Below are 24,216 nucleotides of genomic sequence, written 5' to 3'. Positions count from 1 at the left end.
GCTACCAACCTCCACCCACTGCAATCTGAATCCAACTTCCAAAACGCCTAGTGTATGTTGTCCCACAGGGACAGCAATCTACCTTCCACCAGTAATACAGTTGTACCTCGGGTTAAGTACTTAATTCGTTCCGGAGGTCCGTTCTTAACCTGAAATTGCTCTTAACCTGAAGCACCACTTTAGCTAATGGGACCTCCTGCTGCTGCCGCGCATCCAGAGCACAATTTCTGTTCTCATCCTGAAGAAAGGTTCTTAACCCGAGGTACTATTTCTGGGTTAGCGGAGTCTGTAACCTGAAGCGTCTGCTACCTGGAGCATACGTAACCTGAGGTTCCACTGTATATCTAGCAACCCTTGCTCACATTCACAAGTTGCACTGTACCTCCCCCTAAAAATAAAAAGCCTCAATTCATGGAAAGAGACCCAGCCACACGCCTGTCTTCTGCACCTCCCTGCCCTATGCCACCTTTGCCACAAGCAGCTCTGCAGCCCAAGCAGATACACAAATAGCACCTTTGCAACCCTCCTTTCCTGTTCCCCCCAAGATGCCACCCCCCCACCAAAATCGAAAGCCTATGGCTTTGCCCACCGGCCTGCAACACCAAGCATCCCTTCCACCTGCATCCCGATTCCTGCAGCCTGCCTGACAGCTAATAGACCCCCCCCCATCAAAAGTCCCTGTCTGCTGCCGCCTTCAACCCCCCCACAGAGCCAAGCCTGCCATGCCCCGCACCCTGAAATCCAGCTCCGCAGGCGGCACCTCTGCAGCCCCTGCTGCGGTGGGTGCCACCCCCCACATGCAACACATTTATAACACACATATACCCACCCTCCCCAAATCCAAATCACACTCCCCCCCCCATGGGGCCTTCAACGACCCTCTTCTCCCCCCCCCCACGCTAAGCACGGACCACCCCTCTCGTCCTCTCCCCTTTCCCTCCCCACACATCACTACGCCCCCGCCCCCCTTTTTGCAACCAAGGCTGTCTTTCTCTCTGCATCACCCCCCTCCTCAATTCAGAGCCCCCCTCCCTCAATTCAGCCTGCCCCCCCCCCCGCCTGTGAGGGGGCAGCACCTCTCCTCCTCCCTCCCCCCCTCAGTCCCGTCTCCCCCTGCCCCTCCAAGCCCCCCCCCCTATTCCTCACCTTCCTCGGCGGGGGCTGCATGGCGGAGGCGGCGGCGCTGCCGCTCTCGGCCTCCACATCAATCCCTTCCCCGCCCCGAACGGCGGCGGCGGCGGCAGCGGCGGCTCTGCTGAGGGGAGCTGGAGGGGGAGGGGAGCAGGCAACGGTCTAGGCTCCGAGGAGGCGGGAGAGACGGCGGCGGAGGGAGGAGGAGGCGAAGCCGGCCCAGCTCGGTCCCCGGCGCGTCTCGCTCTCTCTGCGGCAGAGGCAGAAAGCGAGCGAGAGAGAGGGAGCTGCGGGTGGGCGTGGCCAGGGCGGAGAGAGAGGGAGAGCGAGCGGTGGGCGTGGCTACGGCGCCGGGGGGGAGGAAGAAAAGGGGGCGCGGCTTTCGGCCCTCCCTTTCCCGCGCCGCCGCCGGAGGGAAGGAGCCGAGCGTCTGTGAGAGAAGGGGGAGGAGCTTGGCGCGCGAGAGGAAGAGGCAGAAAGACCTCGCGTCGGGGGCGCGCGCGCGGGAGAGGCGCGAGAAGGCGAGGTTATAAAAGGCGCCGACGCCGTGGTCTTCTCACTGAGGCGCCGCCGCTGCCGCTGGCTTTGCCGCCCAGCTAACGGAATGCGCGCGCGCGTGCCCGCCTCCCTCCCGTGTGGGCCTGAGGGGAGCGAGTAATGGGTTGGGGGCGTGAGGAGAAAGGGAGAGAGATTTGTCGGGGGAGAAAAGGCGAGGAGCGGGATACGGGTTCCCGCACCGTCGTGAGGAGAAGAGAGGACTGTGAGGGGAGAGAAGCGGGAGGAGGAGGAGGAGGAGGCGGCGGCCTGACAGGCGGAAAATGAGGGGCGCCGCCGCACTGAGGGGACAAAAAAAAATAGGATTTTATTTTTATTTAGGGGGTGGCGTCTTCGCGCGTGTCGGTGTGACAGAGGCGGGACCGGCTTTTCATCGCCTCGCACGTGTGAAGGGGGACCCGCCGCGCTTCACATCCGTGACGACGTGGGGGGGAGGGGAGGGATGGCGGCGCGGGGAGATAGAGAGAACGCGAATGATTTCCGTCTCCGTTTCATTCTCTCGTTCCCATAAAGGGGGTGTCTTTCCAAGCCAGTCCCGCATCCCGCCGATTCAGACGACCACCTAGACACGGGGAGAGAAATGGGCGGGGAAACACGGGAGAGTCTTGAGGGGCGGGGCGCTCGCGCTCTTTGACTGACAGGCGGATTAAGTGGGCGGGGAAGGAGCGCGCGCGCGCCGACGCTGCCCCGCCTCCCTATTGGCTGTCGAGTGCGAGCGTGCTTAAATAGTGAGAGCCGGCTTAGCTGCTGCTGCCCCCTAGCGGAAAGACGCTGGGAATGCAGCGAGTCGTGGAGGCGCAAGCGAGATACATTTGCAGATCCTATCTATGCACGTGTGATCGGATTGGGGTCCCGCTGCTGGAGCTTGCGTGCAATTGCCTGGGAATTCGGTCATCCGGTGCGTGGTTGCGGGGTAGTAAGCCTCCATGCGTTCATGGCAAGCTGCCTTATTCTGAGGCTGTAGACTCAGGGTCAATTTAAAATAAAAGTCATTATTTTTCGTAATTCAGATCAGAGCTGAGGATTTGGGGGGGGGCGGTTAACGCTTTAAAAATGCATTAGGTCATGAGAAACAATGGGGTATGGCCAACGTACATGTGTCTGGCACCCCAAAACCAGTGGTGGAGGTGTGCTGGAAGCAGAGTGAACAGATTGTGCACAGCCTGCTCTCTAAGGTTTCTTACTGCATTTCTAGCCTGCTCCTTCAAGAAACTCAAGGTGGTGTACATAGTTACCCTCCTCGCTTTATAGCTTAGGCTTGCCCAAGGTCACCCAGCAAACTTCATGGCAAAGTGAGAATTTGAACCCTGGTCTCCCAGTTCAACACTAACCCAGTGGTTCTCAAAGAATATGGCATACCACATTGGTGTGGCAGGAGAGAATGACAAGTGTGGGAAGATTCAAGGACCACCAAAGAAACATTTCAGTGTCATATAGGATACTATAAGAGAAAATTAAATTTGCAGAATATAGATATATATACATATATATACACACACACACACACACACATATATATATATATATACATATTTTGGTGTCTTCGGGTGTCTTCCCGTGTAAGAGTCGGGGTGTCTGTGCGACGTTTCGACGAGGTCTCACTCGTCATCTTCAGGCTGGTGCTTTCGGCTTCTTGTTACTGGAACAGAGCAGAGTCTGGTGTTTGAGTTCCTATAAATACTGTTGAGGGGTGTGGTGTATAGCCTCCAACGTTCTGGGCAGAGAGGAAGTTCCTAGATTAGTGTGCCTTTTCTTCTTTTGTTCCTTAATTACTTGAGGGATATCTTGGGTGATTTCATGAGTGATATTCTGAATACCACTGGGTGGGTCATTAAGTGTAGATTAGTTGCTAAAGCTTTCGTGTCTTGACCTCTTGAGCTTGTGAAGAGTTTTTCTGAGAAGATGGCTGTGCTGCATTTAGTTGTGCTCTGGCTTGGCTTCGTGTATAGGGGCGAGCTGTAATTTTGTGCCTTGTGCCAGCCAGATCTGTGTAGGGATTGCAGGGGGGTGCAGCATCAGGAGGTGCCACTATAGTTTGGCTACTGGATGGAGTCTGTAATATGTCTGTGGAGAGGGTCTGGGTTTGGGTCTGGTGTGGTTGATTGGTGACGGCGTTCTGTGTGCCTCTGGTTCTGGTGTCGGTTTTTGTGGGGAGGGCTAATTTCCAGATGTCAGGCAGGCGGGACGTGTCGTCACGCTTGTTCATGTTGTGAGGGTGTTTCTCTATCTCGATGGCTTCCATGATTATTCTCTTGTGGTGATGTTCCATGTTAAAGAGCAATTTGGAATCTGCAAAATTAATTTCTTGTCCTGTTTCTTTCATGTGTTGGAAAAGAGAGGAAGTTTTTTCTTCTTTTTTGACGGCATTCTTGTGTTCTGCGATACGTGCATTTATTCGTCTGTTTGTTTGTCCAATGTACGTGGCTGGGCAGACTTTGCAGGGTATTTCATAGACCCCTTGGTTTTCGAGCTGGATTTTGTCTTTTGGGTTTCTGAGGATATTGGCTATTTTTTGGTTGGTGCAGAAGGCTGTTTTGATATTGTGTTTATGGAGGATTTTGCTAATTTTGTCTGTAGTGCCCTTGATATAAGGAAGGAGGGCCATGCCATTGTTTTCTTCTGTGTCTTGGTTTTTGGGGGGTGTTTCTTTTTGGATTAGCTTCGTAACCCTGTTTTTCTGGTATCCATTGGCGATTAACACATTTGAGAGATTCTGTAACTCAGTTGTCAAGTGGTCTTTGTCAGCCAGGCGTTTGGTTCTGGAGATGAGAGTCTTGGCTACGGAGTTTATTTGTGCAGGGTGGTGGTGTGATTGTGCATGTAAGTAGCGGTTGGTGTGTGTTTTTTTCCGGTAGATAGTGTGTCCTAGGGAGCCATCAGGTTTTTTGTAGATTAGGACGTCAAGAAAGGGGAGTTGGTTGTTGTCTTCTATTTCCATAGTGAATTGTATTTTGGGGTGTAGGCTGTTGAGATGTGTGAGGAAGCTATCTAGTTTTTCTTTCCCGTGTGGCCAAATTACAAAGGTGTCGTCAACATATCTGAGCCAAAGTTTGGGTTTGTGTTCTGACTTGTCTAAAGCATTGGTTTCAAAGTGTTCCATGTACAAATTTGCGATGACCGGTGAGAGGGGTGATCCCATAGGTGCTCCTTCTATCTGTTTGTATCTTTGTCCATTGTGGATGAAGTACGTGTTGGTTAGGCAGTGGTTGGTCAGGTCCAGAATGTATTTGGGGGGATTGTATTTGTTTTGAATGGCTGTCAAGGCTTCATTAATGGGCACTTGAGTGAAGAGAGATACAACATCGAAGCTCACAAGTAGGTCATCGGGATGTAGGTATTGCTTCTTTATTGTTTCTATGAACTGGAAGGAGTTAGTAACATGTGAAGCGATGGATTCTGCATAGGGCTGAAGTTGCTTAGCGAGAAATTTAGCGAGATTTTGTAGAGGTGAGCCTATGGAGCTGACTATTGGTCTGAGTGGTGTTCCTTCTTTGTGTATCTTGGGGAGACCGTAGAGTTTGGGGCATCTGGATGATTTTTCTCTGGGGATGATTTTTAGCTGGATTTCTTCAGTTGTTTGCATTTCGGGTGTCTTCCCGTGTAAGAGTCGGGGTGTCTGTGCGACGTTTCGACGAGGTCTCACTCGTCATCTTCAGGCTGGTGCTTTCGGCTTCTTGTTACTGGAACAGAGCAGAGTCTGGTGTTTGAGTTCCTATAAATACTGTTGAGGGGTGTGGTGTATAGCCTCCAACGTTCTGGGTAGAGAGGAAGTTCCTAGATTAGTGTGCCTTTTCTTCTTTTGTTCCTTAATTACTTGAGGGATATCTTGGGTGATTTCATGAGTGATATTCTGAATATCACTGGGTGGGTCATTAATTACTTGAGGGATATCTTGGGTGATTTCATGAGTGATATTCTGAATATCACTGGGTGGGTCATTAAGTGTAGATTAGTTGCTAAAGCTCTCGTGTCTTGACCTCTTGAGCTTGTGAAGAGTTTTTCTGAGAAGATGGCTGTGCTGCATTTAGTTGTGCTCTGGCTTGGCTTCGTGTATAGGGGCGAGCTGTGGTTTTGTGCCTTGTGCCAGCCAGATCTGTGTAGGGATTGCAGGGGGGTGCAGCATCCGGAGGTGCCACTATAGTTTGGTTGCTGGATGGACAACAGTATTTATAGGAACTCAAACACCAGACTCTGCTCTGTTCCAGTAACAAGAAGCCGAAAGCACCAGCCTGAAGATGACGAGTGAGACCTCGTCGAAACGTCGCACAGACACCCCGACTCTTACACGGGAAGACACCCGAAGACACCAAAACCTGCATTCCTATACCCGTGAAAATCTACGAAAGCAAATATATATATATATATATATATATATATATATATATATATATATATATATATTCAAATGAAAGCAGGAGCATTGCCTATTCTAAAGTTCTCCACAGCATATTGTTGTAAAGAAGGATTTCCCACTCTGACAAATATGAAAGATCAGAAAAGAGAAAGGTTTCTTTGTATTGATGAGGAGATGGGAGTGTGTTTGTCTCAAAATTAGACCTAATAAATGAGATTACCCTGTAAAAGAAAGCTCACATCTCTCGCTGAGTTTGTTTACATACTTCAGGTGTGTGTGTGTGTGTGTGTATAAAAACAAGTGGCTCATTTATAATTATATTTTGGGGATGATTCACATTCTTATGTAGCTGTATCGTTTTATACTTCCTGGATGTCCCTTGATCATATTATAAAGTAGTTGTGTTCTGTGATATAAATCAAGCAGTAGGTGTTTTTTAATTTTTGTTTCCCAATATGCTTCTTGTTTGAGAACCACTGCTCTAACTACTACACCACAGTGGCTTTCAGATTTTAAGGCAGTGCTCCCCTCAGCCTTACATGAAGATGTCAAGGATTTTGCATGAATGGTCCTTCTCTTTAAATAAACAAGGCAGTGCAACCTTAACTGTATCTACTCAAAAGTACCTGAAAGGCCCATTGAATTCAGTGGTGCTTACTCTCAGGTAAAAGGGATATAAGATTTCAGTCTTTGTCGTTTTGTAAGGAGAAGGGATAGTGCTGAGGATCTACCAGGCTGTAGTGGTGCCCCGCAAGACGAATGCCTCGCAAGACGGAAAACCCGCTAGACGAAAGGGTTTTCCGTTTTGGAGGTGCTTCGCAAAACGAATCTCCTATGGGCTTGCTTCGTAAGATGACAATGTCTTGCGAGTTCCTGCGGGGTTTTTTTCCTCCCCCCCCTTTTCTAAGCCGCTTATCAGCTGATCCGATAAGCTGATAAGCCGCTAAAAGCGCTAATAGCGCTAATCCTCTAATCCGTCAATGGGCTTGCTTCGCAAGACGAAAAAACCGCTAGATGAAGAGAATCACAGAACGGATTCTTTTCATCTTGCGAGGCACCACTGTAATAGAGGTCCAAACAATGGGCAAACTCAAAATGCAAATTACATGGAATCAGGGGTGCTAACTTGATTGGAAGGCCCAAGTAAGCCCTGCCCTGCACAATTGATCACATGACATGGTGCACAGACATCTATTTGAATGGCAATGTCCATCAACTTTGGGGTGGGCCAGCCCTCAAATATTTTATTGGGGGGGGTGCAAGGATCTCAGCCCCTAGGAGCTGGCTCCTATACGTGGGGCTTGACCATTCCAGTTCTTCTTGTTGTTTTGTTGTGTCCGACTCTTCGTGACCCCATGGACCAGAGCATGCCAGGCACTCCTGTCTTCCACTGCCTCCTGCAGTTTGATCAAACTCATGTTAGTGGCTTCAAGAACACTGTCCCACCATCTCGTCCTCTGTCGTCCCCTTCTCCTTGTGCCCTCCATCTTTCCCAACATCAGGGTCTTTTCCAGGGAGTCTTCTCTTCTCATGAGGTGGCCAAAAGATTGGAGCCTCAGCTTCAGGATCTGTCCAAGGCTGATTTCCTTAAGAATGGATAGGTAATCCATTTCTTGCAAAGTACTAATTATAAATGGCTATTCCAACCTTAATGGGACGTGGGTGGCACTGTGGTCTAAACCACAGAGCCTAGGGCTTGCTGATCAGAAGGTTGGCAGTTCGAATCCCTGCGACGGGGTGAGCTCCCATTGCTTGGTCCCAACTCCTGCCAACCTAGCAGTTCGAAAGCACGTCAAAATGCAAGTAGATAAATAGGTACCGCTCTGGCGGGAAGGTAAACAGTGTTTCAGTGCGCTGCTCTGGTTTTGCCAGAAGTGGCATGGTCATGCTGGCCACATGACCTGGAAAAACTGTGGACAAACGTCAGCTCTCTTGGCCAGTAAAGTGAGATGAGCGCTGCAAACCCAGACTGGACTTAACTGTCAGGGGTTCTTTACCTTTTATTCCATGGGTAGGCAAACTAAGGCCCGGGGGCCAGATCCAGCCCAATCGCCTTCTAAATCCGGCCTGCGGACAGTCTGGGAATTAGTGTGTTTTTACATGAGTAGAATGTTCCCTTTTATTTAAAATGCATCTCTGGGTTATTTGCAGGGCATAGGTTTGTTCATTTCCCCCCCCAAAAAATATAGTCTGGCCCCCCATAAGGTCTGAGGGACGGTGGACCGGCCCTCTGCTGGAAAAGTTTACTGACCCCTGTTTTATTCCAACCTTTCCTAACAAAACCAGATCTTTTATCATCTTGGTCTCTTTGCCACTAGGGGGCATATGTTTCCAGGGTTATTTCTTTGGTTTCGTCGTCAAAATTGCTAGCTGTCAGAATTTCCCACCATGTCTTTTTTCTTCTCTTAACAGCAAAACAAAAATGATTGTATTTGTGTATTTCTGCCCGCCATTGCCCGCAGTGGCTTGTAGACTTCTGTTAGGCAGCCTTTTAAAGAATCTTTTGTAGATCACCAGCCAGTGATAAAATACAATAAGAGGCATTGAATTCTCAGTTCCCTTCTGGCAAAGCTGCGAAGAGCAACTCCATAAGATAATGGACTCAGCAGATCAATTGATGGTTTTATACACAAGCCCTTAAAGCAATCCCTGGCTTGAAAGGGCAAGTTGTTCCTTAGGAGTGGGAAGATGGATAAAGAACGGGCTGTTTCCTCCAAAAAGCTGCTGTAGCCCAGTGGAAAGTGGCGGAGGTGGCAATGGACCTGGTTTCATGTCCCATCTCTGTCTGAGGTCCAGTGCCTTGCTCTCTCATCTGCAAAAAGGGAATGTGATGAAGTAGAATTACAACTGTGATTGATTTAACTTTGATTATTAATGAACAGTAGTCCTTGAGCAAAAACTTAGAGGCCTCCCCATTTTTTGTTGTTTAGTCATTTAGTCGTGTCCGACTCTTCGTGACCCCCTGGACCAGAGCACGCCAGGCCCTCCTGTCTTCCACTGCCTCCCGCAGTTTGGTCAAACTCATGCTGGTAGCTTCGAGAACACTGTCCCACCATCTCGTCCTCTGTCGTCCCCTTCTCCTTGTGCCCTCCATCTTTCCCAACATCAGCATGTTTGTGAGGACCAGCTTGTTCTCTTGACAGAACTCTATTATGGCCCCCCCATAACTAGTAGTTATTGCTGTGTGCTATGATTCTCCCTGTGCAGGCTACATTCCAGCTCTCTAAAGGCAGGGATTTCTACCAGGGCCACTCTGCGGCATTTTGGCACTATAGGCAAAACCTCCTGATGCCCCTCCCTCGTTCCTGTGCCTGCCGTTGCAACGCCTTGCCACCAGCCCCACCACTACATCTGTACCCTCGCCTGCAGCTGTACCCACACGGCTGCTATAACACAGCAACACTGGCGGTGCAGTTTTGTACAGTGGTACCTCGGGTTACACACGCTTCAGGTTACAGACTCCGCTAACCCAGAAATAGTACCTCAGGTTAAGAACTTTGCTTCAGGATGAGAACAGAAATTGTGCTCCGGCAGCGTGGCAGCAGCGGGAGGCCCCATTAGCAAAAGTGGTGCTTCAGGTTAAGAACACTTTCAGGTTAAGAAAAGACCGCCGGAACGAATTAAGTACTTAACCCGAAGTACCCCTGTATGCAAAAAGGTAGTATTTTCAGTCGCTTCCAGTGTGACGAGCGAACTTCTTACTTAGTGTGGCTTCCAGAAGGAGGAGCAGACTTTGCTCTCCTCACCTGGCTGGAGGCTGTGTCTTAGGTGCAGGAGAAGAACAGATCATAGGCTAGACTGGTTGGATCTTGTCTGGAGTTGAGAAGACACCAGAGATGAGCCCCATTAGATGAGTGGGGATTTTTTGCAGGGTGGAGTCTGCAACATGTCACCCATTTTTTGAATGGTGGATTTCTGCTGGTCAGTCCATGCACCATTCCTCTTTATTAGTTCTGTGATGCGTCCCCCAGTGTTGTTTCTATTTGGAGGGATGCTCTTAAAGGTAAAGGGATCCCAGTCGTGACCGACTCGGGGGTTGCGGCGCTCATCTCGCTTTATTGGCCGAGGGAGCCGGCGTACAGCTTCCGGGTCATGTGGCCAGCATGACGAAGCCGCTTCTGGAGAACCAGAGCAGCGCACGGAAACGCTGTTTACCTTCCCGCCGGAGCGGTACCTATTTATCTACTTGTAAAGAAAAATGCAGAGAGCAAAACCAACCCCTGTATATGGCGTTTATTGACCTGACTAAGGCTTTCGACACTAAATTGTAATGCCCTGTGGACTGCCCTTCTGAAAATTGGCTGCCCAGATAAATTTGTGAACATCCTTCGGCTCCTCCATGATAATATGAGAGCAACAATCGCAGATAACAATGGCTCTCAAAGTGAACCATTCACAGTGGGATCAGGTGTTCAACAGGGTTGTGTTATTGCCCCAACTCTGTTTATTATTTTCATTTGGGAAACACTTGCCTGCAAGCGTTCCAGTTGGAGAACAGCCTTTACCAAAGGTGTCCTGTGCTCTGAAGACACTCGAACTCAGGGCGAAAGGGAGAAAAGCGCTAGGAGGAAGGCATGCTTGGCAAACCCTCACCGTGATTAACTCCTGCTGGAAACCGATGTCCCCACTGTGGAAGGACGTGTGGATCCAGAATTGGCCTCCACAGTCACGAACTCATTGTTAAAACTGTGTTTATGGAAGACAATCTTACTTGGCTACGAGGGCTCTCCAAAGAAGAAGCACAAAAGTACGCCACCTTGGAGCAATGGTGGGATGATGATGATGATGATGATGATTTGAGAAAGCTGTTAGCTTAAGTATTCTGCCCAAACCATGGTTTGCTGTTTTGTGCAAGCTATTCCACATCCTTTCCCCCCCATCTCTTTCCTTGTTGTTTTGGTTCTTGCCACACGAGGGAGAGCTGCTCCCACAAACCAAAGTAACCAAACAATTAAACCCCTGTGTTGCAAACAAATACAGTGGTACCTCGGGTTACATACACTTCAGGTTCATACGCTTCAGGTTACAGACTCCGCTAACCCAGAAATAGTGCTTCAGGTTAAGAACTTTGCTTCAGGATGAGAACAGAAATTGCATGGCGGCGGTGCAGCAGCAACGGGAGGCCCCATTAGCTAAAGTGGCGCTTCAGGTTAAGAACAGTTTCAGTTTAAGTACGGACCTCTGGAACGAATTAAGTACTTAACCTGAGGTGCCACTGTATCGGTAATATCCAAAGGCAACACAATGACCAAGTACAACAATGCAATGTCAATATAAACTCTTTATATAATCTATACAGAACATTGAACAATATGAAATATGCACTCTCTGCAAAACCAAATAAACAGAAATCTTCTAAATCTCTGAAAGTCACAAAACATGCACTCTTGACGGATTCTCTTGAAAACATAGAACCAAATAAACATAAGTCTTATAGGTCTCTGAAAGATTATATAAAGAGTTTATATTGACATCGCATTGTTGTACTTGAGCATCGCGTTGCCTTTGGATATTTCCCACAAACCAAAGGCCAGGAAAGTATATTTCTGAAGGACAAAATGAGATCATATTTAAGGAGCACTGGATTGGTAAAGTGTTGAACATTACGGATTCAACTTTCTGCTGATGCCAGTGCACCACTGCAAACTTAGGCATCTCTTCAACTGGCAGGCATCCATCAGGCGAAACCATTGCTGCCTCTTCATATCCATGGCAGGACTATTTGCACCTTTGGGATGGCTTCTTGTCACATGATCCCTTCCCGGTGTTGTTGTTTTTTTAAATAAAGGGGGAGACCATCATAAAAAATGTGTGGACATGTCAGCTGGACGCAGAAAGAATGAGGTGCTCAAATAGCCATTCTGCCACATACCTCAGTGCTGTGGTTTAGGTTGTTGCTCCCATTTTACATAGAGGAAACTGAGGCTGAGAAGGGGAAAAACCTGGCTGCGGTTCCTGGAAAAGGTATCTTTCAGGGTGTTACTCAGGTGTTCTTGGGTACAATCTGGGCACCTTCCCAGGCTGATGAGCCCCCCAACACTAATAATAATAATAATAATAATAATAAATTTTATTTATATCCCGCCTTCTCCAGCCGAAGCCGGGCTCAGGGCGGCTAACAACAATCAAATAATCAAACAATCAAATAATCCAACATTCTAAAAACATTTCATTATAAAAATTAATTAAAATCAAATTAATGGCAACCGTTAAGCAAAATTCTGTGCAGGTTGCCAGAGGAGGGAGTCAGGCTGCGCCCTAACCAAAGGCCTGGTGGAACAACTCTGTCTTGCAGGCCCTGCGGAGAGATGTCAAGTCCCACAGGGCCCTAGTCTCTTGTGACAGAGCGTTCCACCAGATTGGAGCCGCTGCCGAGAAAGCCCTGGCTTGTTGAGGCCAGCCTAACCTCCCTGTGGCCTGGGACCTTCAGGATGTTTTTATTTGCAGACCGTAAGTTCCTTTGTGGGACATACCAGGAGAGGCGGTCCTGTAGGTACGAGGGTCCTAGGCCGTATAGGGCTTTGAAGGTTAAAACAGGTCTAACACCCCATAGACCATAATTTCAGAAACCAAATTTGCCGGCATGCAATGGAATCTCACCCGAAAATAGTAACAGCCTGGAAAGCCCCCCTTTGTTCTTTATTACTATTTCAAGCCTGCCGGAGTGCAGCAATTCCGTTCAGGCGTCCTGCTAGCTTGGCTGTTAACTCTTTGACTCATAATATTTATGTTCCTTGGGTGTTGGTAGTGGGATTAGTCTCCATGGGAAACATCTGCAACACAGCGCCAGCTGCCAGTCGTAGATCTCTCATGGGTTTTTAAATGTTTGGCTTGGGAGAGGTAGAACCACAGATAGATGGGAAATGAAAACAGAATCCTAGATCAGGTGGACTATCTCTTTGGTTCACATTTGGCCCTGGAGAATATGAACCACTCTCAATTTTACCCGTGGACAGCCATCTGTCCAGATTTTAATTTGTTCAGAACTAGTTTTAAGATGTATTTTAATTAATTGATTGCCTGTTTTTATGCTCTTTGTATACTGTGTTAGTTTTATGATCTTAGCCGCCCTGAGCCTGGCTCTGGCCGGGGAGAGTAGGGTATATAAATAAATTATTATTATTATTATTATTATTATTATTATTATTTCACCTCTCTGAATGTGACGTCCTGCCTTTAAAGGCTCCCTTCTCTGCCATTTGCCCGGCTACTCTTGAGGCTTGAAGGAGAAAGTTTGCATTTAAAAGGTGAACCTGCCAAATCAACGCTTTCCCAAACGAAATGTGAACAGGCAGACAGCTGTCCTGTGAAATTTGCATTTTTCAGAAATGGAGTTCCCCACACAAGTGATGTTGTAAAAAATGCATATGCTAAAGTGTGCAGTAAAGGTAAAGGACCTTTACCTTATAGAACCAGTGCCAGTAAAGGTAAAGGACCCCTGACAGTTAAGTCCAGTTGCAGACGACTCTGGGGTTGCGGCGCTCATCTCGCTTTATTTAATAAGAGAAAACTACCTGAAAATGCACCCTAGGTGGTATTTAACACCGGAGAGATTGGCTAAAATGAATAAATTGCTTAGTAATAAGTGTTGGAGATGCACAAAGCAGATGGGAACCTTCTACCATATGTGGTGGAAATGTCCAGAGATCAGAAAGTTCTGGGACATGATCCATGAAGAAATAAAAAAGTTACTAAGAACTTCACATAGCAAAAGACCAGAAACATACCTTTTGGGAATATTGAATAGTGATATTTCTAGAGAAAATACTAAATTCTTTCTGTACGCAACATCTGCAGCGAGAATCCTGGTGGCTAAGTACTGGAAGGGTAACCAGGTACCGGCCAAAGAGGAATGGTTATGTAAATTATGTGAATATTTGGAACTGGCCAAATTGATGGATATAATAAGATTAAAGCCAATGAATACAGTCCAGAAGGAATGGAAATGCTTGAATGGTTATTTAGAAAGATGAGGTTCTAATGTAAAAATTTGACTGTGTCTAGAATGGCCTCGTGAATGGAAAAGGGGAAACTATACACACACACACACACACACACACACACACACATATCTATACAGTGGTACCTCGGGTTACAGACGCTTCAGGTTACAGACTCCGCTAACCCAGCAATATTACCTCGTGTTAAGAACTTTGCTTCAGGATGAGAACAGAAATTATGCTCCGGCAGTGTGGCAGCAGCAGGAGGCCCCATTAGCTAAAGTGGTGCTTCAGGTTAAGAACACTTTCAGGTTAAGAACAGACCTCCGGAACGAATTAAGTACTTAACCCGAGGTACCACTATATATTAAGATGAAAATAATACTGAAATACAGATAAAATATGAAATGTGAAAGGAAGTGTTGTAAGAGTGATGGAAGTCTATTACTATTATTATTTTGTAAAACAGTGTTTATTGTATTGGAGTATACTTTTCTTTATTCTTTTACTGTCTACTTTTCTTCACTTTTTGCTTTCTTTTTTCTTTGTCTTTATATTATTCTTTATGTATGGCTTGGTATTGATGTACAGTGGTACCTCGGTTTACATACGCTTCAGGTTACATACACTTCAGCTTACACACTCCGCTAACCTAGAAATAGTGCTTCAGGTTAAGGACTTTGCTTCAGGATAAGAACAGAAATCGTGCTCTGGTGGCAGCGGGAGGCCCCATTAGGTAAAGTGGTGCTTCAGGTTAAGAACAGTTTCAGGTTAAGAACGGACCTCCGGAATGAATTAAGTACTTAACCCAAGGTACCACTGTATTTGCAATAAAAATTCTAAATAATAATAATAACAATTGCTTGCATAATAAGGCACCTTGGCCAGGACGCAAAGGACTGTGAGATTTGGCCCAAAGATCGCAAGGAACTTGTTCGTCTTGCATCTACCTTTCCCCACGTGAGATGGCGTAAGCTCATAGATGAAAATACACTGGCATGCGGATGAAAATATACTGTTAGCTCGGAGACCGAGCGTCATCAGCAACTGCAGGCACATTCTTCTTCCTTCCCATTCCTACAGGCTCTTTCTTGCTGCGTGATGAACACCCTGCCTTGATTTAAGAGCCGAGAGTGTGTTGCTGCTTCTAGTTAAAAATATACTAGACGGTGTAATTGCCACGCAATATGCTTTCGGCAGTTCACAATATGTCACGGGGGGCTGCGGTGCGTGAAGCGGCAGGCTGTGGCGTGTATTTATCTAGCTGCGTGCTGGCGGTGAGATGCTGCCATTCCTCACTCAGATATAGAACCAGGCCCGGATTTACGTATAAGCTAAACAAGCTATAGCGTAGGGCCCCACTCTCTTGGGGGCCCCAAAAAAAATCAAAGGAGAAAACAACTGGATGTACATTTCCAAAATGTAAGATAAAAAACATTTTGTTGTGTGCAAAGGCTTTAGATAGCTATTAGTTCCATAAATGACCGTATAGCATATATTCAACATCAAAAACAGGGACAATTTGTTGTTGACAAAGGACAGCTGGACATATAAAGGGCCACATTCCCTTCAGTAGCTTAGGGCCTCATCAAACCTAAATCCGGCCCTGTATAGAACTTCCAGAGAAAGTGGGCAGGGAGCCGAATCCGACGGAACAGCGATGCTAGCAGAAGCCTAACTCTTAACTGTTTTGTTTTAAAGGAGGCATAGGCAAACGCGGCCCTCCAAACGTGGCCCTGTGCTCTCTGCCTGCTCCTCAGAGCTGGTGCGTCACGCAGGGCTGGGCTTTGGCGTTGCCAGCCTCTCCTCCTCCTCGTCCGCTCTCCAGCAGCTGCTATGAGCTGCCCAAGGGAGGAGACCGCCAGCAGTAGCCATGGAGAGGAAATGGGACGCTCCCTCGGAGCCAATGCCATAGCTTGCAGGGCTGGGAGCCGTAGCCACCGGTGCATTTTTTTTTAGGAGGCGCAACCAGGCACCCCACGACAGGCTCCCTTATCAGGGGAAGCCGTGTCTGGCCTTTAGTGCATGCTCTGGTTATTTCCCGCTTGCGCTCTATGTGAGGCTACCTTTGAAGGTGACCCGGAAACTACAGCTTTCATGGATATGATAGCCATGTTCAAATATATAAAAGGATGTCACATAGAGGAGGGAGGAAGGTTGTTTTCTGCTGCTCCAGAGAAGCGGACACGGAGCAATGGATCCAAACTACAAGAAAGAAGATTCCACCTAAACATTAGGAAGAACTTCCTGACAGTAAGAGCTGTTTGACAGTGGAATTTGCTGCCAAGGAGTGTGGTGGAGTCTCCTCCTTTGGAGGTCTTTAAGCAGAGGCTTGACAACCATATGTCAGGAGTGCTCTGATGGTGTTTCCTGCTTGGCAGGGGGTTGGACTCGATGGCCCTTGTGGTCTCTTCCAACTCTATGATTCTATGAATTAATCCAGAATGCAGCAGCTAGACGGGTGACTGGGAGCGGCCGCCGAGACCATATAACACCGGTCTTGAAAGACCTACACTGGCTCCCAGTACGTTTCTGAGCACAATTCAAAGTGTTGGTGCTGACCTTTAAAGCCCTAAACAGCCTCTGCCCAGTATACCTGAAGGAGCGTCTCCACCCCCATTGTTCTGCCTGGACACCGAGATTCAGCTCCAGGGCCTTCTGGCGGTTCCCTCCCTGCGAGAAGTGAGCTTACAGGGAACCAGGCAGAGGGCCTTCTCGGTAGTGGCGCCCACCCTGTGGAACGCCCTCCCATCAGGTGTCAAAGAAATAAGCAGCTATCTTATCTTTAAAAGACATCTGGGCAGCCCTGTTTGGGGAAGTTTTTAATATTTAATGCTGTATTGTTTTTAACACTTGATTGGGAGCTACCCAGTGGTGGTGCCTGCCCTGTGGAATGCCCTCCCATCAGACGTCAAGGAAATAAACAACTATCTGATGTTTAGAAGACATCTGAAGCTTTTAATATTTGATGAATTGGTATTGTGTTTTTAATATTTTGCTGGAAGCCACCTCAAGTGGCTGGGGAAACCCAGCCAGATGGGCAGGGATAAATAATAAAATGTTGTAATAATAATAATAATAATAATAATAATAATAATAATAATAATAATAATTTATTTATTTATACCCCGCCCATCTGGCAGGGCTTCCCCAGCCACTCTAGGCGGCTTCCAACAAAATATTAAAGTACAGTAATGCATCAAACCTTAAAAGCTTCCCTAAACAGGGCTGCCTTCAGATGTCTTCTAAAAGTCTGGTAGTTGTTGTTGGTGGTGTGTGTGTGTGTGGGGGGGATATTTCTTAAGGCTGTCCAACGATGAACAATGCGTTCCTAGAAGAAGTGATTCAAACCCCCAAGAAACACCCAGAGAAAAGGAAGGCTTTAATTCTGTCTCCAATAAATACTCCCAATGGAAGCCGTGTTTTCTTCCTCCTCCCTGCGATTTTCAGTAGGATTGAATTGCATCCTTTCCCTTGCCAGGAGGCATCGTGCTTTGCAATGTACAATGCTTTGGCATGGCTTCTGCGTGGGATGAATGGGCTCCCTGAACTCCCAGCCTAAAACCTGGGTTTTCCCCTTGTCTGAGTCAGCCAGCATGAAAGGCTCGTTTGTAGGAACAACTGTGGCTTCCTTCAGATCACACAGCACAGAGACACTCCTGCTGCCATCTAACATCCCCTTGTGCTCATTCTGTGGTTATCCAGTTCAGGATAGAGTGCAAAGCATACTGAAAATGTGCAGAGCTGCATAGATTGGCATTTTGAGCCTAATGCAAGTTACGATTGCTGCATGTCTCGCTTGAGAATTTCATCAGCCTTTTCCTTTCCCCTTTGATAGTTTTTGAAATATACTCAGAGTCGCAAAGTGATTTCGTGCTCTTTATTCAGCTCATAGTGGTGAGGAGGAATGAATGGAAGTCCCCTCACATTATCTGCTTTATATACATTATTTACACAATGGGCTGCACATGATTGGCTAATTCCGGAATTCTACTGTAAGCCAATCAGGTTGTGGATTCACTTCTATCTGGAGCAGGATTGGGTGGTTCTTGCCAACCAATCATACTGCTGCATTGTTCTAGGACCAATCAGACTGCTGCATTCTGAATCATATTGTTCTAGGACCAATCAGACTGCTGCATTTTGGATCCTATTGTTCTAGGACCAATCAGACTGCTGCAGTTTGGATCCTATTCAACTCAGTACATAACAGTTTTCTTTTACCATTAATACATGGAAGAGATCAAAAAGAAACCTCGTTTGTCAAAAAAGATACCATTAGAATAGATTAAAATCACACAGGACTGAATGTTGTCATTAAAATAATCATTCCAAAGAGCACCTATTTTTCTATAAACTTATTACATGATATATATTTTTGTAGTATTTTAACTTAATCAGTGTTACAATGAACCAGACCTTTTTTTTTAATCCATTCATATTCTGTATGCCTTCCCCCAAGTCTTAGCAGTCGTTATTCTTGAAGCTTTCAGAAGATTAATTACTATTTCTAAATCGTTTTCCAAAATAATATCTAAGCAGGAAGGCTTTAGGTTCCAAAGGTATATGACACCCCATCATTCTGCACTGTTTTCCAAGAGATTTGGAGCTGCAGACAAGAGATACGTATAAAATCAGCTTTAACTGAACCACGTCTCCAGCAATTGTCAAGTCTAAGCCTATATTAGCTTTGATCATTTTCAAATGCAATTTCTTTTGTCTTCCATTGATGGAGAACACTACAAGAAACACAAGGAAGATATTTTAGCACAGCGCTATCAGGAACCCGACCCCTGCCCTTCTACATGAGCAGAGCAAACCCAGTTTAAATGCATCATTTTGCTCCCATCAGGAGAACCCTAGAATTCTAGAATAATAGAATTGCAGAGCTGGAGGGGACCCCAAGGGTCATCTAGTCCAACCCCCTGTGATGCTGGAATCTCAGGTCAAGCATCCAGGACAGATGACCATCCAACCTCTTTTTAAAAACCTCCAAGGAAGGAGAGTCTACAACCTCCAGAGAGAGACGATTCCACTGTCAAACAGCTCTTACTTTCAGGAAGTTTACCCTGACGTTTGGCCAGAATCTCCTTTCTTGTAACTTGAGGCCATGGGTTCGAGTCCTGCCTTCCAGACCAGGAGAAAACAAGCTGCTCAATCTTCCATGGGACAGCCCTTGAAATACTTGAAGATGGCAATAATAATAATAATAATAATAATAATAATAATAATAATAATAATCTATTTATACCCCGCCTGGGGGGGGGGGCTTCCAACAAAATATTAAAATACAGTAATGCATTAAACCTTAAAAGCTTCCCTAAACAAGGCTGCCTTCAGATGTCTTCTAAAAGTCTGGTAGTTGTTGTTCTCTTTGACATCTGGTGGGAGGGCGTTCCACAGGGCGGGCGCCACTACTGAGAAGGCCTTCTGCCTGGTTCCCTGTAACTTCGCTTCTTGAGTGAGGGAACTGCCAGAAGGCGCTTGGAGCTGGACCTCAGTGTCCGGGTAGAAGGATGGGGGTGGAGACGCTCCTTCAGATATACTGGGCCGAGGCCCTTTAGGGCTTTCAAGGTCAGCACCAACACTTTGAATTGTGCTCGGAAACGTACTGAGAGCCAATGTAGGTCTTTCAAGATGGTGTTATGTGGTCTTGGCAGCTGCTCCCAGTCACCAGTCTAGCTGCCACATTCTGGATTAGTTGTAGTTTCTGGGTCACCTTCAAAGGTAGCCCCACATAGAGCGCATTGCAGTAGTCCAAGAGGGAGATAACCAGAGCATGCACCACTTTGGCGAAGCAGTTTGAGGGCAGGGAGGGTCTCATCCTGCGTACCAGATGGAGCTGATAAACAGCTGCCCTGGACACAGAATTGACCTCTGCCTCCATGGACAGCCGTGAGTCCAAAATGACTCCCAGGCTGCACACCTGGTCCTTCAGGGGCACAGTTACCCCATTCAGGACCAGGGAGTCCTCCACACCAGCCCGCCTCCTGTCCCCCAAAAACAGTACTTCTGTCTTGTCAGGATTCAACCTCAATCTGTTCACTATCATATCTCCTGTCAGTCTCTTCAGGGTAAACATGCCCAGCTCCTTCAACTGTTCCTCATAAGGCTTGGTTTCCAGACCCTTGATCATCTGGGCTGCCTCCTCTGTGCATGTTCCAGCTTGTCAATATCCTTCTGAAAGTGTGTTGTCCAGAACTGGACACAGGACTCCTGGTGTGGTCTGACCAAGGCAGAATAGAGTGGTACTATATCTTCCCTTGGGACGCGGGTGGTGCTGTGGGTTAAACCACAGAGCCTAGGACTTGCTGATCAGAAGGTCAGCGGTTTGAATCCCCGTGATGGGGTGAGCTCCCGTTGCTCGGTCCCAGCTCCTGCCCACCTAGCAGTTCGAAAGCACGTCAAAGTGCAAGTAGATAAATAGGTACTGCTCCAGCAGGAAGATAAACGAAATTTCTGTGCACTGCTCTGATTCACCAGAAGCGGCTTAGTCAGGCTAGCCACATGACTTGGAAGCTGTACGCCGGCTCCCTCGGCCAATAGAGCGAGATGAGCGCCACAACGCCAGAGTCGGTCACGACTGGACCTAATGGTCAGGGTCCCTTTACCTTTATACCTTCCCTTGATCAGGACACTAGACTTCTTTTGATGCAGCCTAGAATAGCATTAAGTTTTTTTGCTGCTGCATCACACTGTTGACCTATATTAAGCTTGTGATCCACCAAGACCCCTAGATCCTTTTCACATGTACTGCAAGTGAGCTAGACACATCCCTGCCTGATGTCTAGCATTATAAAAATCTCTGGCCAGGCAACAACAGCCTGCACATCCAAATCTTTCTTTCACAACAGAGAAATCTGCCCCAACAAGTTCCCTGTTACTTATTAATCCACTGAGAAACAGAGGTGGCATATTCGGTCTGCAAATGGCATTGCGGCGCCAGTGACCTGCCATGGTTAACAAGCGCAGAAAGATTCCTGCCTTGTGTAATATGTATATTGCTCCATCCATGTTTAGTGGCACATCACTTACCGTATTTTTCACCCTAAAGGACGCACTTTTCCCCCTCCAAAAATGAAGGGGAAATATGTGTGCATCCTATGGGGCGAATGCAGGCTTTCGCTGAAGCCTGGAGAGCGAGAGGGGTCGGTGCGCACCGACCCCTCTCACTCCCCGGGCTTCAGGAAGCTATCCGCAAGCCTCACGCGCCCGGTGGGAGGTCCCGCCGGGCGCGCAAGGCTTGGGGCGGCAGCCTGCAGCCCGAAGCACGGGGCACGCTGCGGAGCACGCCCTGTGCTTCGGGCAGATGGCCGCAAGCCTCGCACGCCCAGCGGGAGGTCCCGCCAGGCTTGCAACGCTTGCAGGCAGCAGCCTGTTCTGGGGGCTGGGGTGGGGGGAAGCTTGGGCTTCCCCCACGCCAGCCCCGCACCTGGGGGGAAAATATTTTTTTTCTTTATTCCCCCCCCCCCAAATCTAGGTGCATCTTATGGGGCAGTGCGTCCTATGGGGCGAAAAATACGGTAAAAGTTAGAGCAGTGGTTTCCAAAGTATTTTCAGGCCACTGCCCTCTTGGTTCCATAAACCCGTCCCCAGTGCTGTCCACCCTAAGGTAAAGGTAAAGGGACCCCTGACCATTAGGTCCAGTCGTGACCGACTCTGGGGTTGCGACGCTCATCTCGCTTTATTGGCTGCAGACAGCTTTTCCGGATCATGTGGCCAGCATGGCTAAACCGCTTCGTCTGTGACGGCGACCCTGGTGCAAACTCCTATCTCAGACATGGCCTGGAAAGAATAATTAACATGATGATTCCAGTAGTTGCAGAGAAGTTCGGCATGCTCATCCTAATGTTTACCAGCAAAGCTTTTGTTATCCTCCTCCAGTGACTTCCTCATCCTGGAGAATTTTGGGTTTGTATGGCTCCCTAAGCTGTTGGAAGAAGCCAGGGCGTCTTGTAAGCTGCTCAGCTTATTACACAAGCTACATTTCGCCGGACATTTGTGGCAAATAAACCAGGGTCAGAATTTCTTGTGATAATCACCATCCGTTTATTAATCGCCTTCTACACAATTGTCTCAAAGCGATGTACACAAAAAAGCAACCAATAACACGAAAAACAGCAGGACTTTATGGAAAGAATCTGGAAGAACAGCAGCTATGTGCTGCCCATGCAGTTGAAGATCTCTATCATTATTTACTATACCGTCCCTTGCATTCTGAACCACGGGCAAAGTTTATTCTGCAGTTGTTAAATAAGAAACCTGATATTGATGATCAAGCAAACATTCCGTATTTGTTGTCTGATTCTGACAAACTTGTGACAGATGACATTACAAGATTTGCAGGGGTAGCCCAAGAGCGAAGGATAAAGCTTACTGACACGAATGTGCCAAATTGCCTTGATTTAATTGGATCGTTTGATTTTAAAATTTATCTGGATGCTTTTAAATGTATTAGTTCTCCTAACCGTTTGCATTTTAATATATGGTTTGTTTTATTCTTTTTTAACCTTTTCGTTAATAATAATAATAATAATAATAATAATAATAATAATAATGTGAAGTGATTTTGGTCAATGCTGTTTTTCAATATTGCACCAGTATATGTTGTTATTTTTCTGTGGCTTGTCAGGAGTGCGTGCAGGAGCCGGGCCCTGTGACCAGCAGGGCTTCGCAGGATCGGGGCCTTCCTAAGTTTGCTCTGGAGAGGCAAGGTGCAGCCGCACAGGTGAGGCCGCTTTGTAACTCACTGCACCTGGTGGCTAGAGCCGGGAAGGGATATAAGGTCACCATTTCCCTTCGGCTCTTTGCCACAGCAATACATTTCCTGCCTTGGGCTTCTTGCTTCCTGATCCTGGGACCTTGACTTTGTGACTCCCTGCTTCCTGACCTTCGGACCCCTGGCTTCTGGACTCTCGTTCCTGCTCCCACCCCGCCAGTCCCGACTACCTCAGCTGGGACTTCAATCTCCCGTAGACAGGACCGTGACATGGCTGATATAATAATAATAATTTATTATTTATACCCCGCCCATCTGGCTGGGCCTCCCCAGCCACTCTGGGCGGCGTCCAACAAAACACTAAAATACAATAACCTATTAAAAATTAAAAGCTTCCCTAAACAGGGTTGCCTTCAGATGTCTTCTAAAAGTCTGGTAGTTGTTCTTCTCTTTGACATCTGGTGGGAGGGCGTTCCACAGGGCGGGCGCCACCACCGAGAAGGCCCTCTGCCTGGTTCCCTGTAACTTGGCTTCTCACAGTGAGGGAACCACCAGAAGGCCCTCGGCGCTGGACCTCAGTGTCCGGGTAGAACGATGGAGGTGGAGATGCTCCTTCAGGTATACTGGACCGAGGCCGTTTAGGGCTTTCAAGGTCAGCACCAACACTTTGATATAACCATGAAGGTCAAAACACCAACAATATAAAATAGACACTCATGGAAAAGACTGATTCACCCTGCTCTGAGTTACTACGGAGCAGACTTCTGGGATCCTTACAACAAACAGAACAAACACATTGTGGGTGGGGGTGTAAACCTATTGCGTAACTATGGCAATGCAAAGCTTCCTGTGCTGATACTAAACACATTGCCCAAGAACCAGAGATATTCCACTTTGAAGATCCATTTTTCCGCATTCAAACAGCTGATGCAACGAAATCTGAGCAGCACCTGGAGAATTCCCCCCCCCCCGCCTCCGGAAGCGTATTTCACATAGTTAATTGTGCGTGAAGCATCAGAACACCAGAACTGCCCTAGATGCGTTGCATTCCTGTTTGTAACCTTTTGTGGCCTAGATGTTTTCGGCGTGTCAACCCCAAATCTTCCTTACTTCGTTTGGGTCCAATCCAGGAACAACCCCCTCTCTCCTTTCTCCACCTGCTGAAAGAGGGAGTCGTTTTGCAAGGCATGTCAGGAATTTGTTGCAGGAAGCATGGCTAGCCGAGTTTCTTTTCCAGCATATCTCAGAGTAGCTGGAAGGCTCCCATTACTGCTCATACATATTGTTTTAAGAATTTTTAGGTCTTAGATATATAGTAAGGTCAAGGTAAAGGGGACCCCTGACCATTAGGTCCAGTCGTGGCCGAGTCTGGGGTTGCGGCGCTCATCTCGCTTTACTGGCCGAGGGAACCGTCTTACACCTTCCGGGTCATGTGGCCAGCATGACTAAACCGCTTCTGGCGAACCAGAGCAGCGGAAAGAAACGGCGTTTACCTTCCCGCCAGAGAAGGTACCTAT

The 24,216-nt window shown here is 47.4% G+C and overlaps 1 protein-coding gene across 2 annotated transcripts in view; it reads right to left on the bottom strand.

The window, feature by feature from the left end:
- FCHSD2 (FCH and double SH3 domains 2) overlaps positions 1-1,462 on the bottom strand; it is a 146,698-nt gene extending 145,236 nt beyond the window's left edge. For both annotated transcript variants that reach the window (XM_082219254.1, XM_082219255.1), the window contains exon 1: positions 1,147-1,462. In XM_082219254.1, coding sequence (XP_082075380.1) covers positions 1,147-1,167 — 21 coding nt within the window. In that variant the 5' untranslated portion in view covers positions 1,168-1,462. The remainder of the gene's footprint in view (positions 1-1,146) is intronic.
- Between the last annotated feature and the right edge of the window lie 22,754 nt (positions 1,463-24,216).

This window comes from Podarcis vaucheri (genome assembly GCF_965113315.1).
Source record: "Podarcis vaucheri genome assembly, chromosome: 4".
Lineage (NCBI taxonomy): Eukaryota > Metazoa > Chordata > Lepidosauria > Squamata > Lacertidae > Podarcis > Podarcis vaucheri.
Note: the sequence above shows the minus strand (reverse complement) of the source record. Positions and strands in the feature narration are given on the sequence as shown.